This window comes from Molothrus aeneus, chromosome 5 (assembly GCF_037042795.1).
Source record: "Molothrus aeneus isolate 106 chromosome 5, BPBGC_Maene_1.0, whole genome shotgun sequence".
Taxonomy (NCBI): domain Eukaryota; kingdom Metazoa; phylum Chordata; class Aves; order Passeriformes; family Icteridae; genus Molothrus; species Molothrus aeneus.
Window position 1 is genome coordinate 5,015,340 of NC_089650.1, and position 21,481 is coordinate 5,036,820.

Here is a 21,481-nt window from a genome sequence, read left to right on the forward strand (position 1 = left end):
AATGTGACAATACAATCTTCAATTGTGTTTTTTATCTCAGCCTTCGCTCTTGGATTGCTTTTTTGTTTAATTGTAACTGCACAGCACGCAGGGGGTTCACTGAGCTGTCCATAATGATACCAAGCCATTCCCCAAGTAATTACACTAAATTCAGGATTCTGTAAAGCACACGAGCAGCTCAAATCACTATCTTGCATTTGTCAATTCTGAATTAAATTTGCAATCATGCTGCCCATTCACTTAACTTTATTAAGATCTTATGAAGTTACTCTCCATCTTCTATTGATTAATTCAAGCAGTGTCTTCTGCAAGTGTTGCCACCTCACTTTTCATACCCCTGTTTCCAGATCATGATACTTGAACTTATTGCACTGCCTTATTCTAAGGTCACCTTCCAGTTCATGTTACAAGACCCCATTTGTAGTTACTTAACTTTAATAAACTTCAAAGAGCTGGGATGGATTTTCATGATCTGTATTGGCACAGGGTGATTTATTCAAAGCAGTTTCAGATAAAACAATTCAGCTGCAGCTGAATGCAAGGCTGAGAAAAATAGTGTTGAGACATTTTCAACATTTTTCTTGAAAAGCTCTAGTACTTGCAGGACTCTGTTTAAAAACAATAAATTTGTTTGGTTTTAAGGAGTTAAAACAGAATTGTTGAAAGAGTCAGTTATTAGCAGGAAGAGGATGAGAATTAGTTCCTTATTTCAACTAAATGTCATCAGAAGTGAACAGGGTACAATTTTTTTTTTTTTTTAACGTGCTTGTCCCTCTCCCTCAACACATGATGTGAAGGTCAAAGTAGGTCTCAACTTCAGCCATTTGTGCATTTCCCCCAGCAAAGTCTACTACTTCATCACCTGGAGGTTTTCTGCTTGCTCACTTACTTGCATGGCCAGGCAGATGGTGTTCAGCAGGATCAGAACGAACATCAGGTATTCAAAATAGGTGGAGTTGACCACATACCAAACTTTGTACTGGTACTGGTTTTTAGGGATGTATCTCCGCAGAGGCCGGGCTTTCAGGGCATACTCAACACACTGGCGCTGTGGGAGAGGCAGGGTACATTTAAAACTCAAACCCAAAATATCAGGGTGGTCAGCTACCTTCAAATGTAATTAAAAATACAATGTTTCAAGTTTTTTTTCTGAAATTAAAAAGAGTAGTTGAGGAATTTCTATTCGGTAACAATGTGAATGTGCACATTCTACCTGTTAAAGAATTCTACATGCAATTACTTTGCCCAGACACTGCTGTTGTGCTCTTCTAGTCTCAGTGAAACAAACGGTACAGCAAACATTTTAAAGTAATTGTCCCTTGAGCAAATCCTACAGCAAAATTTTTTTTCTACCTGACTCCTAAAAGATGTCAGCAAAGCCAGCTTACAGTTCTATCTTGTTGGCAAGCTTAACATTTTCCTCTCTGTATGCATTTATCTATTAAAAGCTTATTCTCAATGCCTTTTCTACCTTTGTTGACAGCAGGGTATTGTAAATTACCTGGTTTTTGTCCAGCTCACAGTTCTTGTACTCTTGTTCTCCTTGTTCCTGAAATGTGACGATGACGAAACCAACGAAGATGTTCATCATGAAGAAAGCAATGATGATGATGTAGATAATAAAGAAGATGGAGATCTCAACCCTGTGATTATAGATGGGTCCCACATCCTCCATGTGGGAATCAATGGACCTATACAGCAACCTGAAAGCAAACAGGAGCCAAATGCAGAGAAAATCTGCAACTGCCTTGAGGCCTTATAGGTGATGTTATAAAGTTTAACTTTGTGATTTTCTTCCACTTGTATCAAAAATAATTCACTCAGAGATGTACAGACTTGCACTGATCTGAGTGCAAAGCTTGCAGAGGAGAAGACCTAGCTCTTACTAATTCTACATTTGAACCTGTTCAGGGGTGAAATGTCTTCATAGTTGAACAAAATCATGTTCTTCAGGTAACAAAAGACAGGGAAGTCCCAACAGAGTTATTGGGAACTGAGTTTTGTGAGAAAAGGGGATCCCAGGAGTTGGGAAAACAACACAGTCCCAGTTGTTAACACTGCTGTTGGCATCACTTGGTGACACAGGTCAGGGTCAGCCCCTGCATGTCCATGTCACCCTGAGTGATTCTGTGGGAGTCCCCAGCTCCAGGGGCACAGACAGCAGGACCTGGACAGACACCCCATGTGTGCCAGTACTGCAGAGGAGGTGTTTCACATTGCCCTGCTGGCTCCATGGGGAGACTGAAACCTGGCAATGCTGGAAAGGACCTGATCTGCATTTTGCATTCATTTATACACACAATAATGCTAACAAATATTAGTATCACTGCTACTAATGGAAATCATCTTTTAAGAACTAGAGACAGTGCTTTACACTGTTTACAAGTACAGTAACAGAAATCCCTGCAGGCCCTGAGGAATTTACAAAGTACATAATACTGCAGTGCTACTACTGCTATATTTAAAGCTGTGGACTTATTTAAATACTTAGAAAGGGAAAGACTATGCTCTGCCTTTGAATTTTATCTTTTGAAATGAATGAGGGCATTGCTAGTGTTGTGCTGGTCCCAGAAACACTCACTCTGGCCAGCCCTCAAAGGTGGAGACGGTGAAGAGGGCCATCATGGCAGTCAGGACGTTGTCGAAGTCGAACTTGCTGTTCTCCCAGCTGCGGGGCTGTATCATGGGCTGGCTGACCTCCCCATCCTTGTAGGTGATGTAGTACCCTCTGTGGGGGGAGAGGGCAGACACAACGTGGCACACCTGCACCGCCAGGCGCCGCGGGCAGCCAAGGGCAGGGATTGGAAAAGCTCAGACCCACCTGCATTCTGCTTCTGTCTGCTTGGAGCTGTCAGTGCAGCTGTACAGCTTGCCCTAGGAAAGGAAGAAAGACAAATGAGGCTTCTGCTTGTATGGTACTTTTATATGTGTCACCATCATATTTTCTGGAAAAATCCCTTTGCCAGGATTTCTTATCCTGGGAAGCTGAGAAGCCTCAGAGAAAAATGAAAACAATAATTATCTGATTTGCTTCTCTTGTGTTTTGCTGCTTTGGAATGTGGTTTGGACACTGTTTACCAACTGGTCATTGTTTGATTGGTTTCATGTGAATTGTTTTAACTTAATGACCAATCATGGTCAGGCTGTGTCAGGACTCTGGAAGAGAGAGTCACGAGTTTTGATTATCATTCTTTGTAGCCTTCTGGCTGTATCCTTTCTCTATTCTTTAGATATTATATTATATTATATTATATTATATTATATTATATTATATTATATTATATTATATTATATTAGCCTTCTAAGAGCATGGAGACAGATTCTCAATTCCTCCTCTGTCCAGGGCACCTCAGAAATACCACAAATGTGTACATCCTCAGCATTTGTCAGGAGGGTGGTGAAAGGCAAAGGGAGATAAAAGCAGACATAAAGAAGGGAAAGAACAACCCCTCATGGTCATCTGGTATGCCCTTTCCTCTGCAAGATGGGAGGCAGAGAGCCTGCAAGGAACAATCCTCTTGAGCAGCCCCCTTCACCTTCCCGAGGCCATGTCATGCCAATGTAAAGCTGTTTAGGGAAGAACAACATTACTGATCATTTATTCTGATCACAGATGATGGGCAAGAGTTCTGGATATGCCTGGCTCAGTTTTGGAGAACTGCTGGTAGCAGAAGCCCAGGTAACACTGACAGTGCCCCAAATGTCTTGCTTATTACACACAACAGACCCCAATTTCCCTTCCTCAGGCTTTTTATACTGTTTTTCTCCCCATCCCTGAATACAGCCCAGTGTAATGGATGAATGAATGGGTCCAATGGTTTTACCTTAAACAGCTGAACTCCAATGCAGGCAAACATGAACTGCAGCAAAGTGGTGACAATCACAATGTTCCCAATGGTTCGGATGGCAACAAACACACACTGGACCACGTGCTGCCAAGGGGAGAGAGGAACAAAAGTCACTTGTGGGATTGTTCTCAACTGCTCTGGCTAAGGGAGAAGCCCAAGAATAAAAATAACAAGAAAAAATTATTTAAGCTGTACCCATTACCCAAGTAATGTCTAAGGAAAGGGGACCAACTTATTTAATTCCTTGCTGTATTTTTAGAAGGATGCAGAAAGGGGTAGGAAAATACCAGAACTCAGCTCTCTGAAACTTCCTGCATATTTGGGCACCCACCAGCACATAGGAAGGAGTTTATCTAATACAGAAAGGTTATGCTTAGGGTTGTGGGCCCATCTGTAACCTCAGAAAATCACATCATTTCACCTCTGGGCTGATGGGGCCATTCAGCTGAAAAGCAGCTTGTCAGAAAAGGAGCTGGTGGACACAAAGTTAAATATGAGCCTTCACTACAAAGATGGCAAGTGCTATCCTGGGCAGCATTAGGCAAGATTTTAATAAGTTGAAGGAGGTTTTTAAAAAGGATTCCTCCCCTTTACTCAGCACTGGTGAGGCTGTGCTTGTCGTACCGGGTCTAGCTCTGGCTCCTCAGCACAAGAGAATTGTGGACATACTGGAGGAAGTCCAGTCCAGCAAAGAGCCACAGAGATGACTTAAGGGATTGGGGTGAGAAAAGGCTGAGAGAGCTGAGAGGAGGCTCAGGGGAATCTGGTCAATATTTCAGCATATTAATGGCTGAAGGGAGGATGCAGAGGAGGCGGAGCCAGGCTCTTTCCAGTGGTTCCCACTGACAGGACAACAGGCACAAATTGAAACAGAGTAGCTTTATCTGAACATTGAGAAGCACTTCTACTGTCAGGGTGACTGAGCATTGGAACAGGTCATCCAGAGAGGTTGTGGAGTTTCTCTCCTTGGAGATACTCTAAAGCCTGGGCCCTCAGTAGCCCTGCTTGAGCAGGTCCCTTCCAACCTCAACCATACTGCTGATTCTACTGAAACATTACTTGAACCACTGCAAAAGCCCTTGTAGCCTGAAATAACCTGAATTTATAGTTTTTAGAATGCACTTGGACTTTTCTAACCTTTAGTCCTTTGGCTCTGTTGATGGCCCTCAGTGGCCTGAGGACCCGCAGAACACGCAGGATCTTCACCACATTAATGGCACTGGACCTGAAAGAAAGTATTGGAAGGTTTGAGAGACACAGCAATGTGGGGAGTGTGCAGCAAGGACAGACCTTTGAAATTCTGCACAGCCTGAGACTGCATAAGGGATTTATTCAACTCTTTGCCAGGGCACTTCAGGAGTAAGGAAACCAATTTCTCTGTTTTCTTCAGAGGTCTGACTGCTTGTTCTGGATTCCATAATCTCTGCTCTATTAATGGAGGGGGAATGGAACATGGGCAAGGTGTATTTTTAGAGCAGGGCAAACATTCTGTAGATATCTATGCTATAGAAATTGTGCCAAGATATAGTCATTACCAAGGCATTTTCAGATAAGGCTCAAAGAAGCACTCCACTGAAATATTCATTGAGACTGAAAAGTCCAGGAGACTCCAGCATTAAAGGTAGACTATCCACCTGGAGTTTGATCCTACAGTGCGTCTGGCCCCTGAACCCACAAATCAAAGTGCGTACATAAATTTAAGGATGTGAAAGCTCCCATTGAATTGGTTAGGATGACTTATGTGCTCACTTTTAAGTACTGAACACAACTATCTTCTGCAGCAGAGCTCTCTGCGCCTTCCAAGACTAAAACCCTGAATGAGACTCTTCCTCGTGCTCAATGACATCATTTTCTCCTACTGACTTTGGGAACAGTTTTAATGTTAACACACCAAGAGTCTGACTTAGGTCTGTAAGAAAGAAACAGCAGGTCAAAAGAAGACCTGTGCCATTCTTAAGACTGTGACTGAAAGCCCAATGGACCCTACAAATTGCCCTACTTGACTTAGTGTGCAACTTATGTGAGCTGCTAACCTATGATGGTAACAACTGGGAGCTTGTTTCTTACCAGATATGAAACTAATTAGGGAACTTCCTACCCAACACATAGTTGAGTAAATCCATAAATTACTAAGTAAATTAAAAGATGAACTAAAGGAAAACAGCATGACAGAACAGCCACTACCACTCTGAAGAGTCTCACGAAATTTTTCAAGTGCTTGATGGCCTTCCATTGACTGAGACTCACAGCATCTTAGGAAGTAGGAAAACATTATCAACCTCATTTTCCAAAGAGGTTATGAAAAGTCTAGGAGGGAACCATAAGTCACTGAACTGTCCTGAACTGATACAGTGAAACAAAGGCCTTGGAACAAAGCTAAGTGTCATGATTCTCAATACACCCATTTTTTGTTCTCATTTGCTCTTTCTGAAAGATTCCCCCCTCCAGGTCACCAGAGTAGCATTTCCCAGTTACTACCTCCTCCCTTGAGAATGAATTTTAAAGGCCTTGAACCATCTGAGAAAAACACCTCATGAATACCCCAAAAGGCTAATGAGAAAAATCAGATAAAACAACGAGCCTGAGCCATCCCTCCCAGCCCAGCCCTACAATCCCCACCCCAAAACCAGCTAGCTGGAAATAGCTCACTCACTGGATCCCAAAGGAGATGAGAGAAACGCTGACCACCAGCAGGTCCAAGATGTTGAAATAGTTCCTGCAGAAGGAGCCCTTGTGGAGGAAAGCCCCGTAGGCAGTCATCTGCAGGGAGCACAAACACACTTTGCCATCAGCAGCTGCTCAAGAGCCAAACCCACCTGGCTATGCTCAGAGTGGATAACTGGGGAGGGGGCAGTATTTCTATTGTTGGCAGACAATTTACCCCCAGACCCCAAAGGAGAAGTTGAGCCCCAATGGAAAGAAAAGAGAGTGAAAAAGACAGCAAGATAACTGTGAAAGGCCTAACTAAAGAAAGAGAGGAAAATATGCACTTTAAGTGCACTGGGTACATAACATTTAGAATTAGCAAAGCAGCAGAGTGACTGTTTGCAAAAAGTACTCTTTGCAATCATATGCTTTTCCCTTTTTCTTCAGTGACACAGGATACTTGTGTTATATAAAGGCCTCTCTAGAAGAATTGAATAGAAAATACAAAATAAAATGGGCTCTTCTGTAATGCTTTTCAGTACTTAGACCAGCTGCAGTAGACAGTTGACTGCTCTTCCCTTCATGAAGGAAGAACAGAATCCCTCAGGGATAAGACACTTTAGAGCTGAACTGAAAAAACAGGAGGAATTACTGCTCTCTTCAGCTTGGTCCTTCTGTTCAGCTCAATGCCACATCCCTTTTCCTATTAATTTTTACTCTAGATGTAGTTGCATTTTCCCTTTAGTTTTCCTTACAGAGCCCAGTCTGTACTCCTTGGAACAGAGCAATTTCTTTGTGGAGGTAATCATTATCAACATCACTGGGCAGAGGGAGGGAAAACAGTTACGTGTTTTGCAAGGGAAACTCTGCCCTGCCTGGGTGTGATAGGGTATTGAAAACCTGCTGGCTTTGAGGAGGATGTCACAGCTCCAGAGCTGGATTGAGTGACAGTGTAAACAAAGTTCTGTTACCCAATGTGACTAAATGAGCCTGGCACAGTTAAAGAGGGTGAGCTGATGGGGTTATTTGTACCACCTACCTTAGATTTGATGATGATCTAATGTAGCTGCTTTGAAGAAACCCCATCCCCACAAGTGCTAATGTTCCTTCATGAGGAATTCTCATTCCCATCCAGGAATACAGGCTTCTAAGTTTGGTCCTCTGAATCTCATTTAAGTTAGGTGTCTAAAGTAACCCGAGATGGACACCACGACACTGAGCTGTAGCCAGACTTCCAGCTGAGAAGTGTGAACTGGAAAGTCAAACTGGAGTTTTCTGGCTCCCACCAGTAGCTCAGGATGGTGTATTGGCTGGAAGTTTCCAGCCTGTGACAATTTTATTCAGAGCAAAGTTGAAGGGCACATGGTATATTGGATTATTTTCTTCACCAAACATCCATGACAGGCAACTGGCTATCAATCAGACAGAAATTAGAAAGGGAGGAAGTATAAACTCTGGTCTTGGCTTAGAATTTATACTTATAGACACATTCAGTTGGGGAAGGGAGGAGGGGTTCTTGCCATAACAAAGGTGGTAAAGATGCCCTTTACTGGTTAGATTTTGTATGGCAATCTTGAAAGAAAGACACCATTGAAATCAGGAGGGGAAGCTCTGCTGAGTTTAAGTTCAGTACAAACTGTGGTTCTCTCAAGCCTTTTGAGGGATTTTGTCATCTCAGAAGAGACTCTCATAGAGTGTATAATCTCCATCCGCCTCCTACCTGGGGCATAAAACAAGTTACAGCCTTTTAGGATGCCAGTTAAATATCCTTGGCAGTCACCTTGCCAACATCCACCAGAATGCAGGTGTTGTTATAAGCAACATGGGGGCAGATGAAGCTTGTTCCTCTACAGCCTTGAACATCCCATGGCCATTCATTCTTTTGTTTTCACCACCTACATTAACTTTGCTGTTTTGCAAAACAATGTGCTCAGTGAAGGCAGCAGAGAAACATGCACTGAGAAACCAAGCTCTTAGTGACTTAAACTTATGGTCCTTGCACTATTCTCCCACTTAACTTAAAGAATATCCAGGGATGTTGTCATAAATCACTGAAGTTAACAGGAGGACCTTGGGAAGGCCCAGGCTGGGTTAAGTTCTGCTTCCACTGAAATCATTAGGAATGTTACCATTACCACTTCCATCAGAGCAAGCAGAATTAGTAATTGTGAGTCCAAACAGGTAACCTTGAACTATTGTTTCATTTTTAAACGTCGCCGTCGGGATATTTTCCTTTTCTTGACAGGCCTTTTGGATCTGCCATGTGATCTGTGCACATCCAGATTTATTGTGTAAACACAGATGCAAACTGCACACAGGCATAATGTGTACATCTCCCTGGAGAACATTATGGCTTTGGTAATTTCAAGTCATATCAAAAAAAGCACGTTTCTCTATAAAAATGTGCTGGGGCCACCCTGCTTGCCAGCCTTCCATATAGATACTGTTATTAGGGTCTTGAGCTGAAAATTTGAGCAACTCTAAGGCACTGCCTGCCAGCACTTAGAACTAGCTTGCTGAGAAAAAAAAACCAAAACAGCTGCCAAGTGAACCTAGCATTTAGAAAGCCAGAACTTCACTCAATTACTGTTATTTAAATTATTAGCCTACCAATTTGAGAAAATTAGAGTTAAGAACAAGGCAGCCTATTTTTATTTTCTTCCAAGCGAAACCATTCTCCTGTGCATTCCCCTTGGTATAGAGCACGTTCGGGGAAATGGGAAGCTGGGTTTTGGTGCAGCAATTTTCATTGGCAGCTACCGTCCTTGGTGTCTCAGGGATTTGTACTCTTGACTCTCTCTCTACACCTAAAAAGTGAGGTTTTGCACTGTGCTCCCTGCCTCCTACTTCACTGTGCTCACAGAAGTCATCAGCCACCCTTTGGGCTGGTTTCTGCAGAATAGAGACCTTCTCTTTGCCTGTGTAAGAAGTGTGTGCATTCAGAGTTTCTTGCAGAGCAGAAAAATCATGTTTTGGAAAGACTGGCCAGGGTAGAGGGAGAAATTTATCAGGGGATGGCCTTTTTCTTGGTCCTCTCTTATGTTTCCCAACATTGCATCCTTTCATTGTGATTCCCCTAAAAAGCATTATTTTGCTATAGGCCCTCAATTACCAGTCTGAATATGAAAATTCCCCAGGAGACTTTTAAAGCAACTACAGAAATGTCAAATGAAAAGAAAAACAACCCTTTGTGCAGAGATAATAATGGGGTTAAAAAAAAAAAGAAAAGAAAAAGAGAGCGAAAGAAAGAAAGAAAGAAAGAAAGAAAGAAAGAGAAAGAAAAGAAGAAAACAAGTGTATTTCTCAGATTGGTTACCTTAAGAATAATTTCTAATGTAAAGATACTAGTGAAGACATAGTCTGCATTGCCTAGGATCTGAAAAATAAGCACAGTTGGGTTAGTGGTACTGAGCGTGACCCAGAACAAACAGGCGTGTGTGTTAGCAACAGAGACTGGCAGAAAACCAGAAAGCTTGGGGACAAGTAATGGTAGAGAAGATGGGCACTTTACCTTCAGAGCAATTTCAATGGTGAAAATGACAGTAAAAACTATATCAAAATAAAAGAGAATCTGTAAAAACAAAAGGGGATAGGAGTGGGGAGGGTAGGTCAGTGAGTGATCACTTGAGTGGGAAATCACAGTTAAAATCAAATGCACGAGTTCTTTTCATGAGGGAATGAGGATGACTCTATAGGGAATGGTTTTGGAACAAGGTCCTGTTGAATGCAGTGAAGGTCCTGGCACAGGGGACAAGAAGCACATTACATGAAATCTTTCCTGAGTTATAATCCCACGAGCACTATAGAGGCAAAATAACTTTTTGGTTGCTGTAGGATTTTTTTTTTAAATCTCATAAAGAACATTCAAGGGTTTTCCCAAATAGGATTCCAAACTGAGAGTACAAAGAATGCCTGGTCTCTCAGTGGAAAACATGAGATTCCTTCTTATTAACTTCCATTCAGTCTTGTCCTGTGCCTCTCTCAAAGGAAGGAAAGCAAACTGCAAAATCATACTCTAGCTATTTCTTATCTCTGTCCTGAATTGCTCTGGGTTAGCATGAATAATAAAGAATGAATAACAATAACCAATTGAATAGAATCCCAGCCCTTGTATTGCAACCATAATTTGTTCATTTGCTAAAGGTGCCTAACTTAGATCCTGCATCTTTCTATTTGCATCCTGAACAATCAGCCAGCTGAAATGCTCATCATTCCCAGGAACCTGGGCCTGGTGATAGAGAAACTCATGGCATGCACAGCAGACCACAAAAAGTGGCCTCACAGGAGACAGTGACAAGTCTAGAAGTGAAAAGGGGCTCTCAAAGTAGCATCATCAAGGACAGGAATGTCCTTCATTGCCAATATGTTGGCATCCCACATTAAATGGGAACTTTCTCACTGATTTATGGGACCAGGATTAAACTCTCATTGTTTCCAATATATTTTAACATCCCATTCCACTTTAGTGCTATCTACACTACAAATGTTGAACATCAGAAGTATCATGCCCATGGTTTACTGCTGTTTTACCATAAACATGTTTTAAACCAGAAGGCCAATACATGGAAGCTGTAGAAAACTGATAATTTGTGAAATTTGGACCTTTGCTGCTAAAACACTAATAAACATAAAGCAAGAAACTGCCTGCTCCCATCCCACAGGGGTTTATTGTATCTCAGTGCCTGTAACCTCACTTAGATTTATAGGTGGCTAAATTCTTACAGCTTGGTATGCAGAGGGGCAGCTACTGCAAGCTCCAGGGTTATTTCACATTGCACTATTTAAGCACAATCCAAATCTGGATTGAATTGCAGATACTGCATGTCAAATGGGGGGATGTATCACTTACTGCTACCTTATAACTCAAAATTCTCCAGGTCACTGCTCAATTTTTAATCCCAAATTCTTCTCAAGGCTGTCTTTGGGCTCTATCAAATTTTGCAGCTTAGAGAATTAAGAAAGGGCCACTTCAAAGGGACAGATCTTGATTTTAACCTATATTAATTTACTTACATTACAACTGGAAATATCCTTTTGCCTTGCTGCTTTGTAAGTCCTGACATTTGATTATTTTATCAATGGAGTAATTTTATAATCAATGGGCGAGATTCGTGGGAACTTTCTAACTGCTTTGCATGACTCCAGCAACAGAAAGAAGCTGCAAACTTGATTAAAGTGAGCAATTAAGCTGTACCTGTTGCTGCTTTACCTCAGCAGAGGCCTGCAAAGGATCTGGAGCACACTGGTGAACGTGGCCCCAAAGGTGCAGCTAGCAAGGATGAAGTCATGCCTAATGAAAATGGTCACTGCCCCTCCTGTGCAGGCAGTCCCATTTATCAGCTGGCCTATTTGTTATTATCTAAATATGAACTTGCTCTGGAACATATTGAAAGGAACGAGCACCTTGTCAAGGTGCTAACAGGAGAATATGGTGAGCACAGTCTTAGCACTTGCTCGGACTTCAAGGGCTTTTGGTCAGACTGGGCTGGCACTTCCAAGTACTCTCTGCCTGAGCCCTGTGTGACACAGAAGGACACAGCCTGCCCCAGGAAAGAGCAGAGCCCAAGCCTCTCCACCAGCCCTTGCTGGGCTTTTATTAATCCCAAATTCTTCTCAAGGCTGTCTTTGGGCTCTATCAATTTTTGCAGCTTTTTGTCATTTTTGTCCCTGTTTTCCTGCTCTGGGATAGTCTGTGCCAGCAGCATCCCCAGTCTGCACAAGTCCTGGAGCACAGGCTCATGCTGAGTGAAGGCAGAGGCAGCTTTGCTTTCAGCTTGATTTCAGCTTGCTTTCTTCCTTTTCCTCCCAGGCCTCTGTGTGGGCACAGGGCAGGACAGGATCTCACTGTTCTACTGTCACAGTGCCAAGGCAGGCCACATTTACAGCCCAAACATCCTGCCAGTGTCCCCTTGTATGATACATTTTAAACATCTGTACCTGCAAAAGTTAAACACAGATTTTCATGCAACACCAGTGGCTTTACATATACACAAAACAATGCTTTGCCTCAAACCTTCAGCTCTTTAATCCAGAACAACCAGCTCTGACTCTTTTTCTCCATCTCATTTAAATGTCTCTGCTACAGACTCTGTGACAGTTTCTGTGGCATGTCAGGAGCCCATCTGCCAGCTGACATGCTGCAGCATTAATACATATTGGCATTCAGTTATCCCTACATGGTGTGCACCCTCATTTGTGCACAAGTGGGTTATTGGTGGCACAGGTTTGACTGGATTATTTAGCATCCTCCTTCAGGACAAAATGCAAAGCCACTCTGAGATATACTCAGGAATAGACTTCCATTAACACCTTCTCTGCATGCACATATGTGTTCAAATGCATGCTCAGGCCAGGATATTTCAGGGAGCATTAAATTAAGGTTGTATTATTAAACAAGGAAAAACCATCCCACTCTTCAATCCTAGCAAACTCTTCAGGCATCAAGGCACCAAAATGCCACTGCAGACACCAGAAATCAGAGGCCTTGCAGTGATATGTCTGCTGACTCCTCATTTCTGCAATGACCCCTGACTAATGGAAACAACCACTGGCAAAGTTAAAGGAGCAATGAACATTTCAAAAGGCAAATAAGAATGGTCAGGAAAGAGGGTGAGAATGTATCTTTATGCTGAATGCCTTCCTCTTCTCTCCCCAGGCAGGTAAGGAGAGGAGCGCAGCATTTTTTTGAGGGTTATCTCAAATTTAATGATAGCTTTTCAGCTTGTGTTCAAACCATCTGATTCCAGCCATGATGACATCAATTTCCCCCAGAGTGACAGCATCAAACTCAGGAATATTACTCCTGATTTACACCAGTGTGAATAAAATGAAAATCAGGCCCTGGGTTTTTTTAGTTTAAAAGACAGCATGTGGCAGCAGAACAAATGTTCCACAGGGAACTTGAAAATCCCTTAAAACTGAATTATCTGTATCCACAATCAATGTTTTTAAAGCTCATTTCTACTGCTTTAATCTCAGGGAACAATAATTTTGCTTCAGCCTCCTGTTCTTCCTTTCCCTACACACACTTCTGAAGTGAACTAGAGGCCAGATTCTGCACTGACTCATGTTTCCTGCAAAAAACCTAATGATTTTCACACACAGCCTACAAAAGACAGAAATCATGGAAGGCAGGCACTCCCAAGCCTCTGATGCAGCCTCTTCTGCCTTTCCTGGCTTCAAATCATGATCAGCTTGTCCCACACTTGCAATTCCCAGTGAGGGAAGGAGGATGTGGAGCATACTTGGTTCCTAAAGGAGAGGTGTCTCACGGGGTCCTCAGCTGCCAGGGAGATGCTGCTGAGCAAGATGAAAAACAGGATCAGGTTGGTGAAGATGTTATCGTTAACGATGCGATGGCAGTGCACACGAAACCTGCAAGAGAGGGGAGAGGCCCAACTTTAGCTCTCAAAGAACAGCAAGACCTGGAAACATTTCCCCCCTCCTCTTCTGCCATCAGGAGTGGAGGATTGCCCTGCAGAGCATCTTCCCTCTGCCCCAGCACAGGGACAAGGTGTGCAGGGCAATGCTGTGACAGAGCTTTTTGTGATTTCCATGTGGTCTGAAACCTGCCAGCCCAGAATTATATCCCTTGCTTTCATTTATGGAACCATTCCTGATTCATTCAGGAGGCAGGCACCAGAAACATGTTTTAGGGTGCCAATGTCTTTCTGAGCTTTCTCTCAACAGGAGCTGGGGAGGGGGGTTCTACCTTGCTAAAGAGCACAGGCCTGGCCAAATGGATATAGGGCAGCAAGTGACTTCTGAGAAACATCATACCATGCAGGTTGTATGCTAAACATAGACCCACTTGGTGCTCTTAATGGGAAACTAGAAGGTAAAGAAGGAGCAGTCTCCCATCAAACTTGCTTACTGGAGACCATTACACCACTTTCCATACATTGGTAGCAGGATGTGAGGAGTTAAACCCCATAATAGCTCTGTGCATAATTCTACAGGCACTTCATTAACCTATTTAGCTCTACTCTTGGCTGTTAGGGCTCCAAGTTCCAATTACAGCAATTTTACAGATGACTGCAGAGGTTAATTTAGTTCTACAAATGACAGGGGGTGGGTGGCAAAGCTAGCATTACAGTCCACGAGCCCCAGCCATCCTCAGTCCCTCCCTGTTACACATACCCAAGGAGGAGTGGCACAAGCTCTGCTGGGACAAAACTGGTCTGAATTCAGCAATGCAGGAACAGCCCTGCTTTCCTCTGGGCTGTGTTTGAAGGCTGAGTCCTTAGGAGAGACTGGAATATGTGGTGCTGCACAGAGCATTGGGCAGTGAGCTCACTGCTGTACCCTTGCAAAGATAAACTCACCTGGCTCCTAACTGCCCTCCACCCACAGGTCCTGCACATCTGTTCTGGAAAGGCAGGTGTGACAACACATCCTGCATTGCAGGAGCCCATGGGTGAAGTGTGAGAGGAGGACTGTGCTCCCTAGGCTCCTCTCAGAGCTATGGACTCTCCTCCCCCTCTCATTTCCTCTTTTTTGCTCATTCTTGATGTGCAGCAATGAGCAGAGACACATGAGCTCCCTACTGGGAGTGGATTTTGGGCAGCCCTTAGGACAGGAAACTTCTACCTCCCACTTGATTGATTGCATGATGGCTCTCCTGCAGTTTGGACCTGAATGTGTCAGGAAATTCCAATTACTGATTTGCCTCTGTGTCCCTTATTTCTGAAGCTTTCATGATTTGTGTCCTCAATCAGCCTTGCATGTGCCATGAACTCCCATTGAATATTTTCCCTACAGTTGTGGTTTCAGAGGATTCCATGCCTTAAAGGAGAGGTGGGTCAAAGGAAGCCTCAGGCACGAACTGCTGAAAGGGAGCTCTGCACCTCATCGCCTTTGTGGCCCAATGTGAAAGGGGTACCATCCCTTCACCTCTTTCTTCTGGCTAACCAATCTCTCAAGTACCTGTTGTTAGGACTGAAGATGAAAAAAGCACTGGCATCAGGCATGGGCACAGCCTTTTCCTTGAGGTGCAGCTCAGACATCGGGCGAGGTCGAGGGCCGACAGGCATCTCGGGTTCTTCCTCATCTTCCTCTGCTGCAAGAAGCATTTTTGTCTTTTATTGCAACACACAACCCGTTCCAATGAGCTGAGGCATTTGTCTCTGTCAAAACTAGAGCTAAAAACCATTAAAAGAGGATGCTGAAGCCTTGAGTCTCCTTGCCCTTCCTTCCTTTGAGGCAGTGCCCTTTACCCAGTGCTCACCCTGGCAGACCCTGGTCTTGTCTCTCTGTAAAACCATTAGTGCTGGTAAACCTACAACATCCTCAAAACACTCTCCTCAGATGCCTCACAGTTCCTTCTTCCACAGAAAGGTTTGTTTTATATGGCTTTTCTAAGGTTTGTCTTCTAATGGCTCATTTGAATCTTTCTTTCTTAGGTCTAGATCCATTATTTGTTTTCTTATTTTCCATGGACACAGAAAATTAAAAATTGCCTTCCTCTTGCAGAAAGCTTTTGCATTTGAGGACCACAGTTGTGCCTCTGGGAGAATATCTTGTTCCTAGAGCAAAACAGCAGCAGCCTTTCCTGAGGTGTTGTGTTCCCCAGGTCTCTGATCACTATTGCTACTTGCTTCCACATTGTCTGCAGGATTAACCTGCAGTTGAGGTTTTACTGCTTCAGATGAAAGCTAGATTACTTCTTATATCTTGTGATATTATCTTCTTGTTAAATGTCCTTCATGGAGAGTTTTCATTATACTTTGGCATTAATTTGCCATCAGTGTCAGATATGCACAAAGCACAGATTATTTACCACAGAGCAACAATCTGGCCTGTCACTCCCCCCTCTGCATTTCTGCTGCTGACTATTCCCAAAAGTGGCACTTAGACCTCAACTGTACTGAAGGGCATATTTTTTTCTCTTTGACCATTCCTCCAGTTTATCAAGATTGTTTTTCTTCTATTTGTGAGCATCTCCATGGAGCTGCTGCTACATCTGGAGCTGTGTCTGGATGAGCACATGTATGCCCCAGAACAAACAGTGAGCACATGCACATTGACTTACACTGATCAGAAAGTCTTAAAATTGTCCCCTTTTATAATTTAGTGGGGGAGGGAAGCTCAGAAAGATGGGAATGAGGCTGAGACTCTTGAGCCTGTGTCATCTCCAGGCAGATCAGTGAGCATCCTCAAGATAGAAAATGCAGAGATGAAGGCTAAGTGGTACCTGAAAGAAAAGCTTCTACCTTTGAGGATTTCTCCTACCTGCTGAAGGCAGATGTTGTTTTGTAAATGACATGATAGGATTTTGCTGTTTTAAAGATCCCAATCCTCTCACTTAATCAGCAAGACAGGAAAAAGTCTTTAAGAAAGGAGCCTGACATGTTAGATGCAACTGATTCATCTTCCAGGCAGTGCAAAGGAGGTTACTCTAATTAAAAGGTTCATCTTGAGTCCATAAAGGGAGATAAGCTCCAGGAATGGTGTTCCTTTAGGGTGAGATACTGCACTTGATCTGCTTACAGGACACATCAGAAAGAACAGATGAATCAGCACAGATCCTGATCTAGATATCAGAGAGAGAGGAGAAAAGTACCCTTTTTGAAGGCATGCCATTATTACATGTAAATAGGATTCTTTCTTTACACTTCCAGTACCAAGAGTTCAGCTCAAATTCACTTGATAGATCTTTGCATAAATGTTTGAGCTGGTACATAGAGTTTGTACTTTTTAAGTCAGTCTATTTTTTAACAGCTCAATTTTATGTGCAATATACTTCATAATACTCTTTCTACAGGCTTTATTAGTTAAAGAAACATCTTTCAGAAGTACTTTTTTACACGGGACTTGTAAAATAGGTGTTAAGGTTAATGTGCAGGTTTATGTAATATAACCATACCTTGCACGTGCACCTTTTATCTTTGGGCTTTAGGGGAGGCTGACAAGGAGTGAGGTAAGCAAATTCTTTTTGTTCTTGAACAGGCCAGAAAACCAATGCCTGGGATCATGTGGGATATTTGAAACTCACACTTAAGAAGAGTATTCTGGGTCCCTGCTCTGTGCCTTCAATGTGAGATCATTCTTTTTTTATTACTCAGAGGAATGCTTAAAGTACACTTTTAAATGGGCATGGAGCAATGCCTCTGGAAAATAGACCCTCAGCAGAAGGATCAGCCCCATGAAGACCATAAAGAACATTGTTCCTCTCCTCTTATTCTCCTGTCTGCCATACAGCAAGAAATATAGATTAATGACTCGGGGAACCAAATACTTTCAGACTGAAAAACACATTCAGTTCCTCAGCCATAGATAAAGAGCAATGTTCTACTTTTCACTTAGAGTCTAGGGCATAGAAGAAAGGAAACACTGAGGGCCAAATTCACAAAGAATAACGAGATTACAGCCGCATCCCAGGTCACTGCCCATGCTATCTACTTCCATATAGGAGCAGCACAGCTGCACACATTTGTAGAAGCAAATGTTCTTTGGCTGTGGAGACAAGCACAAACAGGCTACAGGGCAGCATCAGTGAGAAATTCGATGATGTGGAGTTTTTTTTTTTACTGTACAAAGACCAGAACTCTCCTATAAGGACATTATTTTGCTTCAAGCTCCCATGAATCATCCCAGGCTTTTACCTTCATCTGACGTTCCGAATTCTTTGTCTATTTCTGTACTAGACTGCAAGGCTAGCTCCCTGTCTTCCTGTAATAAACATATCATCATAATAATCCTTCTAGTGTACACAAATCTCTGGGAGAACTAGTCTGTCCTTCCTAAAAAGAGACCAGGTGACCTGAGGAGCTGCAACCACTCTGGGGCTGAGGAGCAGCACTGTGCAGCAAGCAGAGTCAGGAGAGGTTATTGAGAAAACTGCTTTAAGGAGCAGAAACAAGCAGAGAATGAGCAAGGTAGGTTAGGAAAGGACCTATGTGAGGAAAAATAAATGAAGTGACCAGTGGAAATGGTTTCTGAACACTGAATCTTCAGTCTTCACAAAGAATTGACAAACAATTCAGAGAAAAGGCCTGTTTGGAAATGGCATTGATGCCATACAATGGCAAGTGAGTAAGATGGTGTCCCTTTGCATTTCTAATAGGAGACAGGAGAAAACCTGATAATCCATTCAAATTTTAGGTTGTGTTCAAAAGTATGCTAAGACAGAGATTGGCACCCTGAGGCAGGCATTGAAAGTGTCTTCACTTCATTTTCTGCACTCTAATTCTATGCATGGCAAAAAGAAAAAAAAAAAAAGTAGATGTAGTGTTTTGTTATGTTTTTCATTTAACGAGCTTATCTTTCTAAGCTATCTACAGAAAGTAAATAAACATCAATTCTATTAGCAGTAGACTTAAAATTGACATTCAGATGACTTTTGTTTTACTTGAAAAAAATGTAATTTTCTGCAAATCCAAGCCAGCTGAGAAACAGAAACAAAACTGTATCAAGATGTTTTAATTTGTGCTTCTTACTAAGGACTCCCACAAACCCTGTAGCAACTGGGGATGTGTGTCCAGTAAGTGCCTGGGCCTGCAGAAGTGATGGAAGGATTAAATCCAGAATGACCTTCCTCAGGCAGTGTTAAAATAGCATTGCACAAATTAGAACCACACTCTACTCCTGATAAATTTGCTATAAATATGGAAGAATACAAGTACAGCATATGTGAGGACTTCTTGTACTGAAAATCAAATGCAATGAACAGATTTCCATTTTTCTTGTCTGAAGCTCTTGTCCATCTACTCAAAATGAACTCTTGTGTTCTTTTTGACCCTATCAAATCAACCTATTATCAGACATTTATTTATTAGGAATCATGGAAAAGAAGAGAAAGTGTTTTACAGCCTATTATAGCCTGTTACATAATCACAGAAACACAGAAGAGCAGAGCAAGGGGGGATCACAAAAGGCCTCTGGTTCATGCCTCTGCCAAGCCAGGTCCAATTAATTATTATATCTAAGCCTTTTCTGCGAGACATTTTCTGTCCTGTCCTTAACAACATGCAGTGGTGCTGGGCTTCCACAACCATCTCTGTGAACTTTTACAGCCTCACCATTAGAAAATTCTGTCTGCTGTGAATCCTATTAAATCTGTTGCTTCATAATGGAAACAATTCTCTTCCTATCTGTAGAAGGTTTTTAGTTATATGAAGATGTTTCTCCTGCCTTTCCTAAGTCAAATGAGCAAATTTTATCCAATCTTTGTTCTTGCTACCTGTAAGCATTGTTTTCACCATTCTCTTCTATTCAACCCCACTTCTCTTAACCCAAAAAGAGATATGATATTCCAGATTCCAGAGATCTTATCAATGGTGAACACAACAAAACAATTGCTTTGCTCTGAATAGCTTCCGTTGACCAGTTCAAACAAACCCATAACTGGACAAAAGGCTCATTCTTTCTCTGTGTTATAAATCTCACTACTTGCTTTTCAAAGACAGCAAACTGTTGCTGACATCTGTTGAGCTTGTGGTCATAAGATTCAGATCCTTTTCTCAAGGACTGTTACCTAACTAGCTGTCACCTAAGATCCTTTATTTGTGAATTGTTTATTCCTGTCTATGCGTAGAGCCTGGCACTTTCAATTTTATTTAGACCATTTATCCAGGACCTCAGGAGCTCTTTGAATTCTAATGCTGCCCTCCAGCACACTTCTTGTCCTTCCTAGCTTCATGTCATCCACAAATGTAATAAGCATATTGCCTCTTCCATCATTCAGGTCATTAACAATGAACTGAGCTGAACTCCAGGCAGGCTTTTGGGTTGTACAAACTCACTTGGGCTATCACTCCCCATAAAGGGTTTGATAATTTCTTTCACCATCATCTAGACCAGATTTTTCTAGTCTGTTTATGAGAACACTGTAAGAGATGGTCAGAAGCCTTAGCAAAGTTAAAGAATATGACATCTAGTTCTTTTCTCCTGTCTTCAAGTGTTTTCAGCCCCCTTCAGAAGAAAATAAGGGTGGCTTGATGTGATTTGCTCTTGGCAAAGTGTGTTGGCTGCTTATCATCTCTTTATCTTGTGGTCATGTAGTTTAATCCTTTGTTCCACCACTTTTCTAAGAATGGAAGTTGAACTGACTAGCTCCAATCCCACCCCCCATTTGGGTCCTTGAACACTGCTTAAAGTTCTGAGATTTCTTCCACCAATCCTACAAGTATCTGAGAATGAAGTTAATTTGGCCCACCTGACTTGAAAACCAGCCTAACTAATGCTACAGCTTGTTTCTTGCACTTCTAGGCTGAGATCTTATGCCTTTAGAGTTATGCTGTGTCACATTGTGCTTTTTGATTAGAAAACAGTGCAAAAAGGCATTCAGCACTTTCCCTTTCATGACCTTTTGTTGTGAGACTCCCCTGACCACTGAGTACTGATAAAGCACACTGAAAACAGTGTCATATGTATATTTTCAAACAGGTTTTTATATTATTTGGTTCTCTGTAAAACTCTGTATTTTCCAATAAAGAGCTTTACAGGGAACCAAATCAAATATGATTGATCAGGATAGGGACTTCAGAGGGCCAAGTCCACACCTGTGCAAACACATGCAAGGACACCATCCTGTCCCACCATGAAAGCATTTCCAGCAGACCTGCTACCACAATTTGGCTCTGTGTACATGAGCAACTGGAGCTTTGTTGAGTGAGGGGTACAAGGAAGGAGATGTATACCTGGTGCTTCTGTTGTTGGATAAGGGCTCTTTTCTTCATTTTCATTGGGCTGATAATCATCCACGTTGATCTGACAGAAATGGAAGGAGAAGCATCAAAGCCTTTATCAGACAAGGCAGACAGTTTTCATTCCCTTAGAAACCCAAGCTGCTCATGCTATCACTGCACAGAGAGTGCTGGCTGCCAGCAGACCTTACCTTGGTAGCAGGTGGTGACTCTCCATCAGCAGTGATCGATTTCAGCTCAATTTTCTCCTCCTTTGTCTCTTCCTCCACAGCTGTTTTCTCCATCTCCTGTTTCTTTTCGGGACTAGCAGTCCTAGCAATTTTACAAGATAAAAACCAAAGA

General features: G+C 42.4%; 1 protein-coding gene across 1 annotated transcript in view; it reads right to left on the reverse strand.

The window, feature by feature from the left end:
- Nucleotides 1–21,481, reverse strand: part of CACNA1C (calcium voltage-gated channel subunit alpha1 C) — a 416,271-nt gene that overhangs the window by 75,285 nt on the left and 319,505 nt on the right. The window contains exons 17-28 of the mRNA XM_066550899.1: nt 21,331–21,451; nt 21,134–21,203; nt 15,420–15,552; nt 13,739–13,868; nt 9,811–9,870; nt 6,502–6,608; nt 4,986–5,073; nt 3,825–3,932; nt 2,822–2,874; nt 2,582–2,728; nt 1,502–1,703; nt 890–1,048 (exon numbers count right to left, since the gene is read on the reverse strand). Coding sequence (XP_066406996.1) covers nt 890–1,048; nt 1,502–1,703; nt 2,582–2,728; nt 2,822–2,874; nt 3,825–3,932; nt 4,986–5,073; nt 6,502–6,608; nt 9,811–9,870; nt 13,739–13,868; nt 15,420–15,552; nt 21,134–21,203; nt 21,331–21,451 — 1,378 coding nt within the window. The remainder of the gene's footprint in view (nt 1–889; nt 1,049–1,501; nt 1,704–2,581; nt 2,729–2,821; nt 2,875–3,824; nt 3,933–4,985; nt 5,074–6,501; nt 6,609–9,810; nt 9,871–13,738; nt 13,869–15,419; nt 15,553–21,133; nt 21,204–21,330; nt 21,452–21,481) is intronic.